The sequence below is a fragment of the Mustela nivalis genome (genome assembly GCF_964662115.1).
Source record: "Mustela nivalis genome assembly, chromosome: 14".
Taxonomy (NCBI): Eukaryota; Metazoa; Chordata; class Mammalia; order Carnivora; family Mustelidae; genus Mustela; species Mustela nivalis.
In genome coordinates this window covers 36,957,699-36,977,091 of record NC_139033.1, presented here as the reverse complement: position 1 = coordinate 36,977,091, position 19,393 = coordinate 36,957,699, and the positions used below count along the sequence as shown (strand labels likewise).

General features: G+C 43.1%; 1 protein-coding gene and 1 long non-coding RNA gene across 2 annotated transcripts in view; both read left to right on the top strand.

Moving 5' to 3' along the window:
* The window catches only part of ONECUT2 (one cut homeobox 2), a 59,573-nt gene extending 42,008 nt beyond the window's left edge, over positions 1-17,565 (top strand). The window contains exon 2 of the mRNA XM_082698918.1: positions 2,559-17,565. Coding sequence (XP_082555044.1) covers positions 2,559-2,845 — 287 coding nt within the window. The 3' untranslated portion in view covers positions 2,846-17,565. The remainder of the gene's footprint in view (positions 1-2,558) is intronic.
* The window catches only part of LOC309848361, an 801,917-nt gene that overhangs the window by 738,990 nt on the left and 43,534 nt on the right, over positions 1-19,393 (top strand). The window lies entirely within an intron of this gene.

Sequence of the window (19,393 nt, the reverse complement as noted above, 5' to 3'; positions counted from 1 at the left end):
TGCAGCTTCTGGGGACTCACCCACGGCTGCCTGCCCCAGAGTCTCCAGTGACTCCCGGGCATCTTTAAGGTTGAGAAGCCGTGTTGAGGAAGCCTGGAGATTGGACCAGAGAGCGTGAGTCTGAAGATAAGGGTGTGGTAAAGACACAGAATCCAACCCAAACGGAAGATCCTGGCAGGGATGAGCGAGGAGGTCGCCTTCAGCGCGATGCGCCTGTGAGGAGAGAACAGGTGCGCAGCATTTCAGCCTTTTTGCTTCCGTTGCCTGGGAAGCTCACCTTCTCTGAGGAAGTCCGACCTTCCAAGAGAAAGAGTTTTCACGTGGAAACAAATTGCTTTCATCGGTCTCTGTGTGCGGGAGGGGAGGAGTATATTTCATTTTCAAAGGTACTATATTTTCTTTTATTTTTAAAAAGAAAGAAAGCGGGGCGTCTGGGTGGCTCAGTCGGTTAAGCATCTGCCTCCGGCTCAGGTCGTGATCTCCAGGTCCTGGGATGGAGCCCCATGTTGGGTTCCCAGCTCATTAGGGAGCCTGCTTCTCCCTCTGCTTCTCCCCCTGCTTGAGCTCTCTCTGTCTCTCTCTCAAATGAATAAATAAAATCTTAAAAAAAAAAAAAAGATGAAGAAGGAAAAAGTCAGAGAGAAAGCATTTAGCAAAGCAATGTGTCCTCACTTTTCCTGTATTGGGAGTGACTCCTTTACGGCAGGGAGCACCCCTGGGAAGGAGGGCCAGTTAGGCAAGGGGATGTTCGGCGTCCACAAGATCTCCTCTCTACATGCTGGTCCTCAGGTTAAATTGTAAGACCCATCCATGGGAAGGCTACCCGCCCCCCCATACTCCAACAGCCGCGCCCCCCACCGCCCGCCCGCACAAGCTGCTCCCTGCGGAAGGTCACGCCCTGACCCAGGGCTCAGACGTCAAACTGGCAAACCTGGGCTACCAGGTGTGGGAAGACATCCAGGCAGCACCCAGAGTGCTCACTCTGTGGGGGAGGGTGTCAGTCCAGTACAAAGGAATGCCCAACCCGGGCCAGAACGTCCAGTAGGCTTTGATGCAAGAAGGAGTGCTTCTGCTCCCTCCTTGCCTTTCCCCGGTCAGCTCTGTCGATGCTGCACGACGCCCCTGGGTGAGCTGGGCTTTCTTTCCAGCGACTTGAGCAGGTGTTCTCATGTTCACGTTCTTGGGGTGCCTGGGTGACTCAGTGGGTAAGCCTCTGCTTTCAGCTCAGGTCATGATCCCAGGGTCCTAGGATTGAGCCCCGCATTGGGTTTTCTGCTCAGCGGGAAGCCTGCTTCCTCCTCTCTCTCTGCCTGCCTCTCTACTTGTGATATCTGTCTGTCAAATAAATAAATAAAATCTTTTCTAAAAAAAAAGTCATGTTCACGTTCTTGATGGGCAAGCCCCATGGTAGTTCGCCCATATGAGGCTCTTTTCTTTTTTTTTTTTTTTTTAAGATTTTATTTATTTATTTGACAGAGAGAGATGACAAGCAGGCAGAGAGGCAGGCAGAGAGAGAGGAGGAAGCAGGCTCCCTGCTGAACAGAGAGCCTGATGTGGGGCTGGATCCCAGGACTCTGAGATCATGACCTGAGCCGAAGGCAGCGGCTTAACCCACTGAGCTACCCAGGCGCCCCATGAGGCTCTTTTCTGAGACCCAGATGGGTCGGTGAAGTACACAGACCCCCTGAAAGAGTCCAGGCATCAGGCGACCTCGGCATCGCAGGCATTCCATTAGGTCGATGGCTCCCAAACGGGCCAGCTGGGAACATTCCGCAGACCTGCTCCCTGCCTTCCAGGCACTCGTAGGCTAAGGCAGAGATAGCGACACATCGGTTAATTAATGTCCCCTTTAGCTGGGCTGCTTCTGCCACCCCCAGCCCTGTCCTCTTGTGCCGGCTTCACCTCAAACTACCCGGAGTGGAGTGGGCTCAACCCATTTCGAAATTTTGGGTCTTTCCCTCCTTGTTTTGTTTTTGTTTCATTTTTCCATAATTTTTCAAAAGTCTGGAGGAAGGGGATTTGGGTTGGGATGAGATCATCGTTCTGTCGCTTCTACCTCCGTTCTGTTAACAATCTTTGGAATCACATGCGTAGAAGCTTTGGTTTTGAAAAAAATAAGGCCCTTGGAAGTTTTGACTCCAAAAAGTCCTTTCAGCTCAGTCGTGCACACTTCTAGAAGCTGACTATGAAAGAGGAACTGCCTGCCCAGGCTCCCGCTGGGGACCTGGAGTCCTCACTCTCTTCACAGTGCCTGATCTCAGAGATGAAGAATTTTCAGGGTGTGCTGGGAGGCGGGGGGCTGCCACGGGTTTACAGCAGACCACGGAGAACGGCGCCCCCTGTTCTCCCCTTCCTCTCTCCTCCATTCCCTGGTGCCTTCCATCACCCCGAGGCGAGCGGGGAAGGCTGGTTATTGACAGCGGGGCCAACGCGCACAATAAAGTTTAACGGTTTACATCCCTTTGTACGACTCTGTCCATGTTTTCAGTGGCTCACCTTCTCGGGGGCTGGTTCTCCCACTCGTACTGACTCCCTCCTTCTTCTCTTTCCCCTTCAAGCGTGCAAACGCAAAGAGCAAGAACCAAACAAAGACAGGAACAATTCCCAGAAGAAATCCCGCCTGGTGTTCACCGACCTCCAACGCCGAACCCTCTTTGCCATCTTCAAGGAGAACAAACGCCCGTCCAAAGAGATGCAGATCACCATTTCCCAGCAGCTGGGCCTGGAGCTTACGACCGTCAGCAACTTCTTCATGAACGCCCGCCGCCGCAGCCTGGAGAAGTGGCAGGACGATCTGAGCACAGGGGGCTCCTCGTCCACCTCCAGCACTTGTACCAAAGCGTGATGGAAGGACTCTCGGGTGGGCACAGGTCCCCTCCAGGTGAGGACAACCGACACAAAAGAAAACACAAAGGAAAAAGACACCGGATTCTTAGCTGGGGCCCTTCACTGGTGATTTGAAAGCACAATTCTCTTGAAAAGAAACTTCTATTCTAGCTGTAATCATAGGCCAGGTGTTCTTTTCTTGTTTTGTTTTTCATGGAGTCCAAGTGCAAGCTGAAAATGAATCTCTTTGAACTGGACATTGTCCTCTGAGCACGCTAAGCATCCCAGAAATCCAAATGGGGGGGGGCCTTCCTGGAGCGGGTTGATTTCAGCATGGTGTTAGCCAAGCTCAGGATCTCTTCGGGTGTCAACAGTCCCACTTGGGGCCCTGTTGCAGCCCGAGTTCCCACGTGTCACGGTCGGAATTTGGCCCATGTAAGGATTCTGAGTTTGGGCTCCCAAGATGCTACCATGACAGATTCTTCTAGCAACAAGAATGACCTCATTTGCTTTCCCAGTGCTTAGCCTCATCATACCACAGTACACCAAAGTTCACAGCCATAACATAAAAAACATCAGAATGATAATTACTGAGCACAACTTTTAAATACAGAAATTAAAAAAAAAAAAAATCCGAGGACCTGTTTTTCCAACTCAGGCATCATTCCATTGAATGGTTTGGAAAGCTTTAAGTTGATCCAGTTTACGATTTTCTTTTCCTTACCTCCTGGAAATCTCACGTGGTCTTGGATCCATCCAAAAAAAAAAAAAAAAAATCAGTTCTCTTGAGCTCAACATATCAAGCACAACGTAGATAAACAGAGAAGTAAGGAAGGTTCTGGATTCACCGCATCTGGGTTTTCAAGACGCTGATTGTGAAGTCATTAGGGAATCGTTGGGAATATGGCTTCAAGCACATTTTGCAGTTTGCTACAAATTCTGTTTGTACACAATGCAGACGCACACTCAGGAGGCCAATTTAACTGTTACGGTACATGGAGCAAATGCAGCATTTTCAAAGATCTAGATTTTTTTAGATCATCGATGTGTCCTTCTTGGTTAGTAATCACCTGGTTCCTCCCACTGTGCATTAACACAAATCATTCTCACTCTTTCGCATTTCGGTTGTTTCCTCATCCATCCCATTGGTAGGGCCGTTTTTCAGTATTTTCTAGCTAGAAAATTAAAAAAAAAAAAAAAAAAAAAAAAAAAGTAATTCAAACCACCATACGTGTTACTCATGAGGGTCATCTAGTCCCAAATCTCTTCCATTGTCGAATCACCCTTGCAAAACCGCAGAGTAAATCTGGAGAAAACACAGCACACCAAAGAAGCAGAATACTGCAAACCAAAGACATTTCTTACTTGCCATTTTCTAGCCTAAAAATACTGTGATTACTTTTAGAAATCAGAAAACCTCTGCAACTCCAAATGGCATCCAGCTCTTGCATTTGGCTGACCATCGGGCTGAGCAGACCGGCTAGCCCAGCCACCCAGAGAGTGGCTTTGCCACGCCAGCTCTGGTTCCTGGCTGCCACCTTCCCACGGCACGTGGAAGAGCGCCCGCAGAACTCTGGGAGATGCGAAGGTCACGATGTGCATATTTACCAGTGAATGGCCCCAGGTGGGCCCCATGGGGGTGTTCGAAGCAAGCCAAACGCTGCAATGATTCTTTACAGACACTTGAGACTGACTTTTTTATGAATTACTTAATCGAAACCAAAGAAACTTTTTCTGCACCTACTTCTGCAACAAACAAAACTGTTCCATTAAAAGGAATGAATAAATAAATAAATACGTAAATCAGTGAACATCACCATCACCAAGAAGGAAGCACGCCAGAAAAAAAAAACAAAAAACAACAACAAAAAAAAAAAAAACAGCGAGACACACTGTGTGTAAACAGACCTCTTGGGACATTTTTTGGAAGCAGATTTTAAAGAAAGGGTTGAGACAGGAATAGATATAAGGAAAAGCCTCGGCGGCTCCTGCTTCATTTGACAACTCATCAGTAATCGTGAAGTTGAAGATTGTCTTTAATTTGTGCCTATGCAGTTTTTCAAAAGAACACGGAACAGAACAACAGAAACCTCAACAGCTACAATACCAAAGACGAGGATTTCTCACATCTTTTGTTTCAGTTCAGTATCTCCTCTTGTCTGGCTAAAATACTAATAGCGTCATTGATCTGTGTAAAGGTAATCAATTTTGTTTCTGAGCAACAAAAGGCAAGGGTCATTGATTTGATTTTATTGTTTCCCTTTAATTTTGTTTTATGGCTTTCTGCCCCAACCTGGAATCTCCCAGAAGATTCCATGGACTCCAAGTTTAAGATGTTGGGATACTGATCTGTTTCCTCTACTCCTCGGAGCATGGGGAATAATGTCACTTGAATGTTCTTTGCTTATCCCTTAGACTCGGTTCCTTCTATGTTCAGAGTCTCAGCATCAGGGGAGGGAAGGGGAGTGGGGGTCAGGGTTAGGGGTCTTGGTGACACGTACTCTCCTGAACCACAGAACCAAAGAGTTTATAGAGGAATCAACAGCCTCATTTTCATGTGATTGCTACATCCTAATGGCTTCATTTGCGGGTGGGGGGGGGGGGGACGTAAAAATAATTGCCAGTTTCTACTTTTCTATTAGCTTTTTAAAATTCAGCTGTAAAGTTGCATTTCTAAAGAAAGAGATATATATATAATATATGAATACATATATAGATTCAACTTGACATTGGTGATAACCCCAAATTCTTGCTGTCCAAGTCCATGTCTGGTTTTGGTCAATTGCTTCATTTATTAGGCCTTAGTTCCGAATTTCGCTCGTTTCTCATGCCATCCCAGAGTCCGTTTTCCACTGTGGATGATTTGGAGTACTCAGATTTCTGTGAAAATTCCCAGGAAAGTTGAAAGTCAAGCATTTCAGCGTCTAACCTGTTGATAAATGGACTCGTGGCACAAATGAGTTTTATTTGTATTTGGAGTCAGCTCTAGACGAACGCCTCAACCACCATCAAGATGACGGGTGAGGTCTGTCCGTGAGACCTGGCCCACCCACGGGGCAGTGGGGAGCTTGTCTTCTGTAACTGCTGGGAAGCCTCTGGGGTCCGGTCCCACTAGCTATGGAGATGAGGCCAGCCCAGAAATCTCTCCAGGAGCCATCCTTCCCATCAGGGTGTTCCTGATCTCCTCAGGGAGCAGATCCACCAAAGGGACTTCTTATAGGGGAAGTCCAGCTCCTGTTGGAATGGCTGATCGGGTTTCCTCAGGGCGGCCGTTCCCTGGTGTTTTGACCAGCCTGTGTGCAACCACGGCTGGCACTGGAGTGAGGCAGCAGTACCGACCGGGGGTTTGTCTCCATCCTGGAGGGGAAATGCAAAGCAGGATCTGGGGAGAAGCCCAGCGTCCTGCTCCCCTCAGCCCCATCATCCGTGGTGCCACCTCCTCGCTCCCCACCAGTGAGGGAGATGAGGGGTCTCCCTTTGCAGGGATAGCAGCCGCAGAGCTGGGAAGGAATGCGACTCTCCGTGGCTCTTGTATTCCATCCTACTTTGGGATGTCCCAGGACTTTGCCCTGTATCCTTTTGTCTCTTCTCGTATCCCATGTTTCCTTTGTCAAACAATGGAGAAAAGAGCATACTTCTGCCGGGGAATACTCCCTGTGGGTTGAAACAAAGCAACTTCAAGTCCGTGATTTCTACGTAAAATCCTTGTGACTTGCGGCCAATGTTCTGGAGATTGGATTGAGGGAACAGACCTGCTGGGTTTGGTTAGTGATCTTTCGGCACACTAATCTCACCACTTGGGTTCGGGCACCCCTGAAGATGTCAAAACCCAAAGAGCCTGCCTTTGTGGCCTGAGATTTCAATACCAATAAAAGCTCTTGTAGCCACGTCCGCCCCCTCAGTGGTCCTGGTGACCCAAGGAGGACATCCTAATGTACAAAAGACAAGAACTTCCCTCCAGATGTAAATGTCTCTTACTGGATAATGTCATACCAGAGAGAGGTGCTTGCTTTTAGATAATTATTTAGAGCCATATATGAATACATGCGTGTACACGTGTGTATTCATATATGTACATATCAAAATGGTCAGCCCTACAGAATTCCAATTTGTGAAAAATCTGAAAAAGAAAAAAACCCTACCCATTAAAAGGTGATGAAATTTGACCCAGTGGTTTTCCTCAAGCATTTCTAAAATTTACTTAAGTTAATAATTTCAGAGAAAATAACCATTTGGACTTAGTTATAGGTGAGGATCTGTTTCTTCAATCCAAGAAAATTCCAGGTGCATCTCAGCCATTAGGAACGAAGGGGTGAAGTTCGGGACAGTTCTGAAACAAAATTCACACTCTCGAGGCGGCAGAAATCTAAAGGCTATTGAGTGGGAAAATTTCTTTATTCCTGGAGGGAATTAGGCTCGCTTTACTTTTGTTTTCAACGTGATTTTGGTACTGGGGACATAATCCTTTCATTCCAGGAACATTTTTAAAAGAGCCAGTCTATTTCATTTTTAAAGGAAAACATCGACAACAATAAAAACGCCACTCTGATATGTAAAGGCTTTTCCAAAATGTAAAATGATAGGTTGTACCACTTAAAGGTACAGGAGAGAGAAAGGAGTGAAGGACTCAGCAGGACGCTTTCTCTGGAGAGATCCGAGTGTCTCCTCCGCAGCTTCACCTACAGGCTCCTGGAAACTGTGGGCATAAGAAATTGAAGCTAATTTTCATCTCTAACTAAAGTGAAATCAAAATTCAGAAGGCAAATCTCACACACACACACACATATACATAAATAATACACATATATATATGCATTTTTATAATTCAGTGTATTTGAAAGCTAAATATACATACTTCTTAGATGATCAATCATTTCATCTTACCTGTGCTGGGCACTCACCTATTAATGCCAGTAAATTAAAGTTGAACAAATTTTTTAAAAAAATCACGACCACTTGGTACAGGTGGGGACACGTTCCCACTTTTGCAAATGCTGGTAGAATAACTAAAGTGTTCGTTACCATTACCACAAGGTCCTGACAATATAACTTGATGGTGAACTCAGATTTTCCACAGGTTGTATAGTAGGAATTTTTTAAAAAAATATAAAAAGAACAGCCTGAGTCCCAGTGTTGTTGAAGAACAATGGACTATATTAAAAAGCTGAGAAAAAGAGGTAATATGTGTGGTTGAGGTTTGACCCCAAAGCCCAAAGACAAATCCTATGGAAATAACTAACATGGTTCTTAACCGATCAGAGATTTTTTTTTGTTGTTCTTGTTGCTGCTGCTGCTGCTGGGTGATTGAGACTCATTAGCCTAACCAGGAGGAGTGAGTAGGAAATGATGGAGAAGGAAGGGATAGGGCTGGTGTGTCCCTAACTTTTGAAGATTCACGTGCAAGACTGGATAGCTTAATACTTTTGTACATTTAGCTAAGACCAAGTCACCTCTAAAACAAAAGGAGATTCTAGTTCTCAAGGCCCCAAAATCCTTACTAAAGGAAGAAGGGATGGTTCGTTATCTAAGTCTCATAAATTAATGACGTTGGCTTTAGATACGGCTGTCCCGATGCCCATTTTCTGCCCGGGATTTAGTTCTTCCCAAGGGGGCGGGGAGGGGGTTTGTTTTAGAAAGTTTCAGAATGTGTTATTAAATACCAAAAAAATTATTAAAATAATATAAGGCCTTACGTAGATAGGTTAACACAAAGCCTATCATTGAGGCCAATGGGCTATTTTGCATGAATCCCACAGGGACCAGAAATGCTTATTGTTCTCAGATACCAAAAGGACTCTAACAGTCTGAGACATGTTAAAGCTAGAGCCCAAGCTGTCCTTATAGGTTTTTGAGTTTGGTTGACTGGAATCAACCAGCTGAGACCTTTTTAGCGGACAAAATGTGTATAGGAAAAAAATACATCGCTACAGGTCTGTTTGTTCCATGGAAGCCTTCCACTCTGTTCCATCTCCAGCAGCAGACGTTTCACAGAGTGTAAACCTCGGGAGATAAGTTTGCCTGAAGCTTCTCGAGTCTGTCAGCGTGGATGAATATGGATTTAAAGGCCTCTCTCGACATGTATTCTCACAGCTGTCCTTGTAAGCAACCCACATTTCCTGTGGGTGTCCAGACTGTGAACAGACATCGCCATACATAGATACTGTCCCCTGATACAACTAATGAGTTCAAGTGGTCCCTCAACACTGTATGGGTATGCGAGACTTCTACAACGTACCTTGCTTTCTTTACTGTATCGTTGAAGACTAAAGTGCAGGAAAGAAAAGTATCCCAGCATCTTCATGGTGTACACTTGAAATTACTTTCATTTGGGCACATCCGAGATAAACTCAACTTTCAAGAAACCTTGGATATTGTTTAATCATCTGTGTAAGAATGACACATCTGCTTGAGGACTTCGGTTGAATAGCTTTATTCTGGATCTCTCATAATGACAGCTAAATCCAAAGACCTGGAAAAGGACAAGAAAGAAAAAAGAAAAAAAAAAGGGAAAAAAGAAAAAAAGAAAAAAAATAGCAAAGTGCAAACTCATAGGAGAAAAGTGGGCTCTGGTTCCCAGGGTTGAGACAGTGGGATCTGGTGTGGTGAGGGTCGCACCGGCGAGAGGGAAATGGGGATTTTTTTTTTCTGTGTGCTTGTCACATCGAAATGGTCTTTATGAACATGAGGCTATGATTTCTTGCTTTATTTTCACTTAGACTATTGAAAGAGGCTATCCATGTTGTCCATCAAAAAAAAAAAAAAAATGAAGACCGTCAAAAGGAAACATTTTTTTTCCCCTTGTCTCTTTGGGTTATGACCCAACAGGCTATGTACCATTAATGTAATTAATTTATTTGAATTAGTTTCTAGCACACAAATGTATAGGATTTTGGTAATTAGTATGTCATCCTAGGTTGATTTTACTCCTCGTGCTTATTTATCAAAACACAGACCAAGGGTGCATCAGAGATGCAAAATTTCTTTTAGAATTCTCTTGAAAGATGGTTTGCTTTATAAAGCAGTGAAATTCTGTTACAGGAAAGAAGTACAGGTTACCAAAAAAAAAAAAAAAACAAAACAAAACACAAAACACAAGGTATTTTTCCTTCTTGAATTAACTTTGAAGATAGTTTAAATAATGATTATTAAATTATTTAATTTAAGTTTGCAGCCCCACCCGGTCCCAGGCAAACGTCACCTTTTAATTATTGGGGCCCTCAGAGCCTTCCTATCGTAACTTATTTATTTAACTTATTCAGCACTATGAAAGGTGCACTGTATAGTTTATAGTTTTTATTTAAAACAGTAGAGAGCACTGCAGTTTGTTTGCTGTGAGAACAACAGAGCAAAGTCTGTGGATGAGCAATGACTATTCAGCCCGAACCTGTGCGTTCAGACAACACATGTCGAGACCCTGCTTCACCTGCCCAGATGTCGGGGCTCCTTTGCAGAAACTGGAAAAAAAAAATAATAAGTTTTCAAAGATCATAACAGCAAAAAGAGAGAAACCCTTACACTAGCTGCTTCCAAGAATGAACTCTGTGTGTGTGTAAAACAACCAAACAAAAAAGGGAAGAAAAAAAAGCAGAAAAAAGAAAAAAAAAAGGAAAAACTTTCTATTTCTAGTGAGAACCAAAGAAGGCTACCTCACTGACTTTTTCCATTTGTAATTTTAATCGTGTTGATGACACCAAAGATACCAAAGATTTCTTTCTCTGTGCGGTCTGCATTTTGCTTGTGCTCTTTTATAATTTTAACTATTCTCTCTGACATATGGTATGTACAGCCACAGCTCAGATACCCCAAAGAAATAATTGTCAATGTGGCGGTGGCTGCTAATTTGGGAAGGGATATTTTCTGTGTTTCTCTCATGTGTTCGCTGTCCCCTGCACACGTTCACGATTCAAGTTCAGATGCTGCTGTAATTGGACTCCTTAAATTCCAGTTCCAAATTGGTGAAGAAGACTGGTTGGAAGTGACCTTCATTCTTAGCCATGACCTCTGTCCTTGCTTTGGAGCTATCCCAGTACAGATTTCTAATGTCCTGAACCATAGAGATTCTAATCATTGAGTGAAGGAGCTGGAAGGGACCTTAGAAATCCTTTAGTCCAAGCCCCAGAGGCCCGGAGGAGTGAAATAGTTATCCAAGTCAACCATCTAGAAGCAAAGCCCAGGCAAGCTCCAGGGCTATATCCATTGCTCAGAGTGCCCTTGGCACAAGATGGGCCACATTCTGGCAGAGGGAAAGGGGCTGTCCTTTAGCAGTGAGTGGGGCCTGGGGCTTCTCCCTTAACCTTTTCACTCTGTAGAAGTAGCCACGGGCATTTCCGTGTCTGTCTGGCTAGAACCTCAACGTAAAGTCACATAGGATCAGTTGCCTGGAAAGGCGACCAGTCCTGCACTATCAAGCCCACTGAGGGGTTTTGAGCCCAGAAGTTATGCATCGATCCATGTGACCCCTGTTGAGTCCCCGCATCACAAAGTGTTGCTAATGTAAACATTTAATTCAGTGAGAAGAGAAAGTTCCTTCTTGGTCTGTTGAGCTTCAATATTAGAGATATTTTTAGGTGATATTTATCAGAGAAAGAGAGTGTCATCACTGCACATGTGACAGTGATGCTGCTCAGGTTCTGTCCTAGTCCCCTTGGCTTGTGAGTGTTGATACTTTGTTTCTAGGCCAGCTCTGTATTTATGAGAAGGTTAAGCCTTACACCCGTAGGTCCTTAAGGATTATTCATTGTAAACGAGAGGTGACACTAGAATTTCAGAGAAATGGATGGGCCACTTTAAGAAATGATTACTTAAAGTTACTTCTCTCTTCCCTTCTTACTCATAAAATTAATGGGTCTTCTCTAAGTTTCTTTTGATTCCATTAAAAGATTAAATCACTATTAAGACCCATTCATCAGAGTGATTTGTAGGTTAGCCAATGAATCATTCTCAGCTTTTGACCAGGTGGGTTTCAGACGTATGCTAAGATCCACCATTAGTATGTGTTTACTGAGGACTAGTAGTTTTCACTTCGAATACTGTAGTTATCTTTGAGCTTTTGAAAAGACCATTAGACAAGCTAAGAAGGGAAAAGACCATTCAACCCACCAGCCCATGCATCCAAAGACTAGCTAGTGGAGGAATTGAGACGACAGATTGACAGCCTAGGAGACACCTAACCCCTTTCTGCAGTTTCCAGTACAGACAGAGGTGCAAGTTCTCTCTGGTCCAGACAAGCTCCAAGCTCCATCCCTCCCTTCCCAGACGAGGCAAACTGGTAAGGCCTTTCTTCCAGACAGCAAATGACTTTGGTTTTCTTCCCTAATTCCTCTTCAAAATAGAATCCTCAGAATACCTGAGAGACATAAATAAAGAAGATCTGCTGGAAGGGCAAGAGACCCCACCTTCCCCCCAACACGCACACACACCGCACTCCCCCAGCCCCCACCCAAGAGGGAACTTAGCGAGAGCAATTACAGCCTGAACACAGAAAACATCCCCGGTTGGCAGACGCCTCCTCAGCAAACCCCCACCCCCAGCCTCATGCTTCACTTGCAAAGTGTGACATAACCACGGGACGAGTGCCTTGCTTGAACCAAAGCAATGATTTAGCCAGTCTGGACCTCTCTGTGCTTTTTTTAATCCTTTCTGTGAATACCTCAGCTTCATCTGGGCCTCCATACGGTAAATGGGTGCGCTCATTGTACTGTGGTGCTTTGCAATGCAGCCCTGCAAAGAACAAGATTTATACTAATACCAAAGGTTCTTTCTCTCTGTCTCCTCCCTCTGCCTCCCCCCCCCGCCCCCGTTCTTGTCCCTTTTCTAGTTTTTCACGGTTCCAAAGCTTTAATATGAATCTGGGCATGATGGCAATGCAGACCGCGCAAATCCTTACTGAATTTTCTCAGATATACCTCATAGATACTAGTGTTTAGAGTAATGTTATTATAGCGTATGTAATAAATTATTCACTGTTTCTTTTGGTAACTGTGATTTAAAAAAAGAAAAAAGAAAAAAAAGCTTTATACGTTTTAGGTTGTGCTTTTGTAATAGACAAAAAGGTGCGCTTAAAAAAAAAGGTATGTTCTTTTCCCCCCGCCCTTTGGATTTTATTTATTCTGGATTGGGGAAAGTTGCAGAATGAGCCCAAAGTTTACAGTTTCATATTTTGCTGAAGAAACAATCTGTGTTCATTTGCTCTGTTGAAAAAAAAAATTATTTTCTACATTTGTGCTACTTGGTCTGAACAATTAATTGTTCTGTGTTAACAGTGTAGTATTATAATTAGCAACTGCCAATCAGTGCTATAATTTTATGCATGAGGCTAAAAATCTAGCAGTGTGATGCATTGTGGTCTTAATAGCAACATTTTTCATTTTGAACTAGATCTTCCCCTTTGGTTCAATGGACTTTATTTATGCATGGGTGCCGAGCGTTTGTTAGCCGTTGTGGAACAGTTGTGTATACATTAAACTGTGAAAATGTACACAGTTCAGCCTCAGACATTGGTAATATTGGTTTTATTGGGAGATGTCTCACCTCAAAAAAATACCTTGACGTCTGTTGGGATTTCAAAATGAGTCTCCAACTGAATCGAGTTCAAATTTTAGGAGAAAGGTCATTCCAAGTTTGAGTTACCAACGTACATTCCACAAATTGGGATCCTCAGAGCCCAGCAGTATGGCTATATTCGAGAAGGGGTTGGAAACAAGCATGGAAGAAACAACTCAACTCTGCATTTTTAATTTCCTCGAAAAGGAGTCCCTTTGGTTTTATGTTCATGACCTCAGACCTAACTGACCATGTAGATGAAGATGTGAAATCATCCGGCCCTAGCTTCTCTGATATCTCTGCTTGGGAGTGGCCTCGCTTAGTTTCTTCCTGTATTTTGTGGACAAGTCAGTTCTCAAAAGCAACTCAAATGGTATCCAAATCAGTAATTATTCTGGGCTTTTTTTTTCCCTTCTCTTGGACAACCCACCAGCTGTTCCAGTGATTTAGGTAAAAATCGATGGCCATTCCCCCAAAACACCCCTGTGCAGTCATCTCATGGTTCTTCCTCTCGAGGGTCAGAGGTGATCCTGTTTCCTACCCGACAAGGTTTCGCCTATCCTAAAGGGAGTATAAGACGTTTTGAACCCCAGTTTTGGAAAACCACCTTGGCTTAAACTCCCCCATTTTCTGAAGCCTCTCTATCTCAGAAAGTATTTTACGGTTGCAGTGGATTGGGCAAACTTGTTCTTTCTTACATTTGGGGTCTGAAACTCATTCTCAAGTTTTGTACTGATTTCCCAAACCATTGTGCTTGACATAAAGCCAGACCAACTGCCCAGCCCCCTTTCTTCCGCACAGGAGAGTGCAGTTTGGGAGACAGTGGTGGGAAAGCAGAACCAGATCTGCTCTGCAAAATATCAGAAACCACCAAAAATAAAGCGTTCAGAATACCAGTCAATGAGAATTTGGGGGAATGTGCTTTCATTAATAAGAGAAACAAACATTTTTTTATTTGACCTTATAAAGTAGACGGTGATCACAAAAGCTTTGTAATACATATTCTTCTTAATTTTTTCCCCTGATTAATTTGCCAAAGATGGGAATGGATATCAGAATTTTAAGTTGGCTTTTGTAAGACAGTTAATGATTGTAATAGTGTTCGATCTTCCAGAAAGCTTTATATGATCTTCCGCCATAAACCAAACAGATAATTTGTTTCGGTGAAATTCTCCTCACACAAACAAACCCACAAACTATTCCTCCTGATGCAGATACTGTAATATCTACAAAGTTCAAATGCTTCTTTGATCCAAAGTAAACAGAGGAGTGTCTGAGACATGAGCGTGCCCAGCCCTTTTTATTACAAGCTACGCCTGGGTCTGGCTCACTAGGATTTGCCAAGAAGACTTGTCTTATGAAACTCAAGGTATATTTTGTTATGCCATTTTATGTCCTTTTTTTTTTTTTTAACTTCTGTGGAAAGTGATATGTTGAATCAAGTGTAAGCTGAGTTTTTCAGACAACTGAAGTAGCTACATCGTGAATGTTATTTTGTTATTAAAGGGTTTTTACTCAATGCTTTGTGCCAGTGGATGTCCTTTCCTTGGAGACACAGAACTATGGAATTTCCTCAGCTTGGCCTGGATTTCACATCTGCTGTCATGGGGGAACACGGGCCCAGACTGGGAAATCAAGGTCATAGTAGATTTGGGCACTAGGAAGAGATCTGCCTGAGTGTCACTTTAAAGAGAGCTGGGCCCAAGCTCACTAACCTTACTCTCTCTCTCTCTCTCTCAACCCCCAGCACTTCTCTGAGATCCCTTGGTCTTGAGCCCATGCCAGCATGAAAACAGACCCCAATTTGTACAGGAAAGGGAAGGAAGAAAAAATAGCAATCCCAAATCTTCGGTGGCTCTCCAGGCTCCCATCTCTCCCCAAGCTGGCCTCTATCAGACAGGACAATGGGTGCGCCAACTGGTTGGCTTAACCATCTTGACTACTGTAAAGCATCCTGGTCTCCACAATCCAGTGGAGGCTCTTTCAAACCAGAATCCCCCTTACTACTCTTCCTCTGCATCCTGGTAATTTAGCTATTTTATCTATACCTTTGGATACAGTTATTGAGAAAACAAAAATATTAATAGGTTTTCTGCCATCTTGTTTCTAATTTGTATTTTAGCTATTCCCAATTCTTTGATCAGGAAGGATACCAGAAGGAAAAGGAGACCCCCACCTCCTCTCTGATCCTTGCTCTTCTCTGAGGGAGAGGGGCAATGTACATCGCCCATGGTATTGATCTTTTGTGGGGGATAGGCTGAGTCAACCAAGAACAGGGCCTATCTCTTCTGGAAAGTCCTACTTAAAAAAAGAACGTGGGGTTTCCCCCGTCTTCCTTGCTTTGACTCAACTTGGCATTTAGCTCAAGAGTTAGTTTGCTCTCTAGGAAAGTTTTTTCAGATTATGACTACCTAAAAAGAAGGTGAAGTAACTTTCAGATGACGACTACCTAGGAAGAATGTGAAGGTTTTTTTTTTTTTTTTTTCAGATTATGTCTACCTAGGAATAAAATTTTTTCAGATTATGCTTCCTAGGAAAAAAGGTGAAGTATTCAAAGACTAGCTATTGGGTCGGTAGTTATACCATTAACAGATATTGCCTTGAAGGCAGAATATCATTTCCTTTCTTTGCTAGGTTATTTGGTGTCTAAATGGTGTCAGCAAACTTTTTACCATGCGAGGTTGTAAGACATCTGCCCAATTGGAATTCCTGAAACAGGAAGACCACTCTCACACTAAAAAAATCATAAAGAATGTCCAAGTTTGGCAGGTAGGGACTGGGGTGATGTGGTCATAGTATTGGCATTGGTTTTTCTTTTAATCCATATCTCCAACCAGCAGATCATATCCGCCCCCCACCCCCAATCCTAGGACAGTTCAGGCCCTTCTCCCCTAGCCTAGGATGCCAAACAATTTTATGGACAGATATCATTAGGAATTACAATTAGTTCTCTTCTCCATTCTTTGCTTTTCTCCCAGAAGGTGTTTTTCTGGACTGCAGAGAAAGAGCGTGGCCGATTTTTTCCATCTTTCCTATTCTAATATCTCTATCCAAATTAATATTTTATTAGTACAGTTAGTACTAATTAGTAGATTCTTTCTTGGTCAATGAATCCTTAGTAGAGAAACTATCCTTCCACCAAAGTGAGTGACAAGACGTTCTAGGATCTTTTCTTTCATGGGATTTTGTTCTCAGCATTGAGTGAGTCCTAGCTATTTTCTCCCTTTAGGCCCTGACCTCAAATGTTGATTCAGGGGATTAAAACACCTTTTAATTTCACATGCTGGCTTGTGGGGCTTGAATCCTTCCTTGCAATCCATTGGTTGTCTTATGGTTTAAAAGGTGACTAAGATTAAGAGAAGGGAGGAAGAGGAAAAGAGAGAAGGATCTGCCCCAGCTCTATTTAAAGTTTTAAAATGTAAGGAAGAGACTTATGAAGCCATGGGGAAAATGGCTGTAGAGTGGCTAATACCCCCTGTACTCATTCAGAACCCATGCTCTGCCACATGGCTTCTAGCTTAGCTCTTCTAGAAACCCAGCCCTGTAGTAGAAACTCAACTACCTTTCACAGGTCTCTGTCCAGATTCCAAAGGGACAAGAAGATCAAAGAGTCACATGCACATCTCTTGTTCTATTTCTTGGTTTTTCAGATATTTTCTCCAAGAAAATCACAGAGGAAAGCTTTAAACTTTATTTTTAGTCAGTCCCTTTGACATCACCTCTTATACTGAAAATCAGGAAAACACACCCGCTAAAATTTTCACTCCCTTCCATTTTGAAAAAGAAAATCCACACGCTAGTTAATCCACATTCTTCTTTTCTTCCACCCCAAGCTGTAGTTCCAAAGCATTTTCTAACACAGATTTCGCCCCATCTCAGACATGTTAAGTCAGACTGTGCTGAAAGATATCCCAGGGATGGTCAACAGGGTATATGTTCAGTGACCGCCCTGAAATCCTGGTGGGGATGAGGATCACACACCATTATCAAGGGGCTGCTCACCCCTTGATAAGCTCCCAGTCCTTTGCAAGATTTCTTTGAGTGTTAATTGCATTTTTCAATTTTGCTCCTTTCCTACCCTGATGTTTTGTCCACAACATTGCTTACACTGGATTCTTTCTATTTTTATTCTTATCATTAAATGGTAGTGCTGTAAATTCTGCAATTAATGTCAAATAAACTGCTTTCATCCATTGACCATGGCTCAGTTGGCTTCTTTCTCTTTTCATGGAAAGGATTAAGCATCCTTCTCCTATTGCCTCCCCTTGTAGTTTCCTAAAGAACAGTAAAGTTGCTCGGCTTAGTAGGATTGCAACTTCATGACCTCTCACAGGATGCGAGGCACATTTTATAATCAACAAATCTGTCAACCATGTTATCAACCACAAAAGGTTAGGAATACCTTGTAAAGACTGAATTATTCTTAACCCATTAAAACATTAGAGATGACCTAGCCTAAATTTTTCCTTGTACAGATTCCTTATGAGGTCACATATGGTGACTCAAAAAGGGTATCACTTTACTGTCACCATATAGAATATGAAACAAATGAAAACAAACACACACATCTGGGGCCAGAGACCCTGTGTGGAATTTAGGCTCTGCTGTAAATTATATAGTTTTCAGCAAGTCCCTTAAGCTCTCTGGGCTTCAATCTCTCCAACAAGGTTAAGGTTAGGATAGGTTATATCTGAAGTCCTTTACATCTCTTGTTAAAATTTTTTAAGATATTTATAATTTCCTGTAGGTCATATCTTTTTTTGTTTTTAAGATTTTATTTATTTATTTGACAAATCACAAGTAGGCAGAGAGGCAGGCAGAGAGAGGAAGGGAAGCAACCTCCCTGCTGAGCAGAGAGCCCGACGCAGGGCTCGATCCCAGGACCCTGGGACCATGACCTGAGCTGAAAGCAGAGGCTTTAACCCACTGAGCCACCCAGGTGCCCCCTGTAGGTCATATCTTGACTCATTATTTTTTTTAAAGTTAATGAGTTAAAGAGTTCTTTTATTTATTTTAAATTTAAGTATCCCCAAGCTGCAAAGGAGTTCCATTAGGTAAACCTTTGGCCTAAAGTAGAAGACCCACCTAAAACCCAGCCCACAAAGCACGAAGTGCCTTTATCTAGGCTAATGGTTTCAAATTCTGGATCTACGTTAGAATCACCTAGAGAGCTTTTAAAATATACTGAACTTAGGTTCATCACTGACCAATCAAATTTGAAAGGACCCCAACCATTTATGTATCATTAACTTTTGTTATATAATGAACCACTGTAAAACATAGTGACTTAAAAGAAACAAACGTGTTCAAACACACACACACACACACACCCATGTTACAGGTCACAGTTCTGTTGGTTGTCAATTTGGACTGGTCTCAAGTGAGTGGTTCTTCTGGTCTTGTCTGGCTCATGTATCCACATGTCAGCTCCCCAGGGGGACTGGCTGGTCTAGGATGGTATTTCTTTGGACCCCTTATGGCCTGGGAATGGAATTGGCATAATTGCTTCTGTCCTATCCTACTGACCCAAGAAAACAAGAATCTGCCAGCCCAGATTCACAGGGAGAAGAATGGAAGGAGACTCTAACCTTTGATGGGAAGAGGTGCACAATCACATTGCCAAAGGAGGAGTGAAATAATGCAGCCCTTTTTTGCAATCTGCTATAATCTACATGTTTTAAAGTTCTCCTAGAGAGTCCAATGTCCAGGCAAACTTATAAAATACTATTGTAAATCCTACTCTGTCTCTGTTTTTTCCCACAACCCCAACCCTAGTCTGTGCCAACTTTTTCAAATATCTTGGACTCATTTAATGAAAAAACTATTGATAATTTCCAAACTCGCAGTGTAAGTATCACTTATAGGCTGACTTTATATAATTGAAAAAATCTGCTACAGACCAAATGATTTAGACACTTACTTTCTTGGCAGTTGAGCTCCTAGCCTCAGCTCTTGGTGTCTGCTCACCAAACCGTTCATTCTTTGTGGAGAGCTGGTGGGAAGCACTGGAAAGGCATGGACTTCT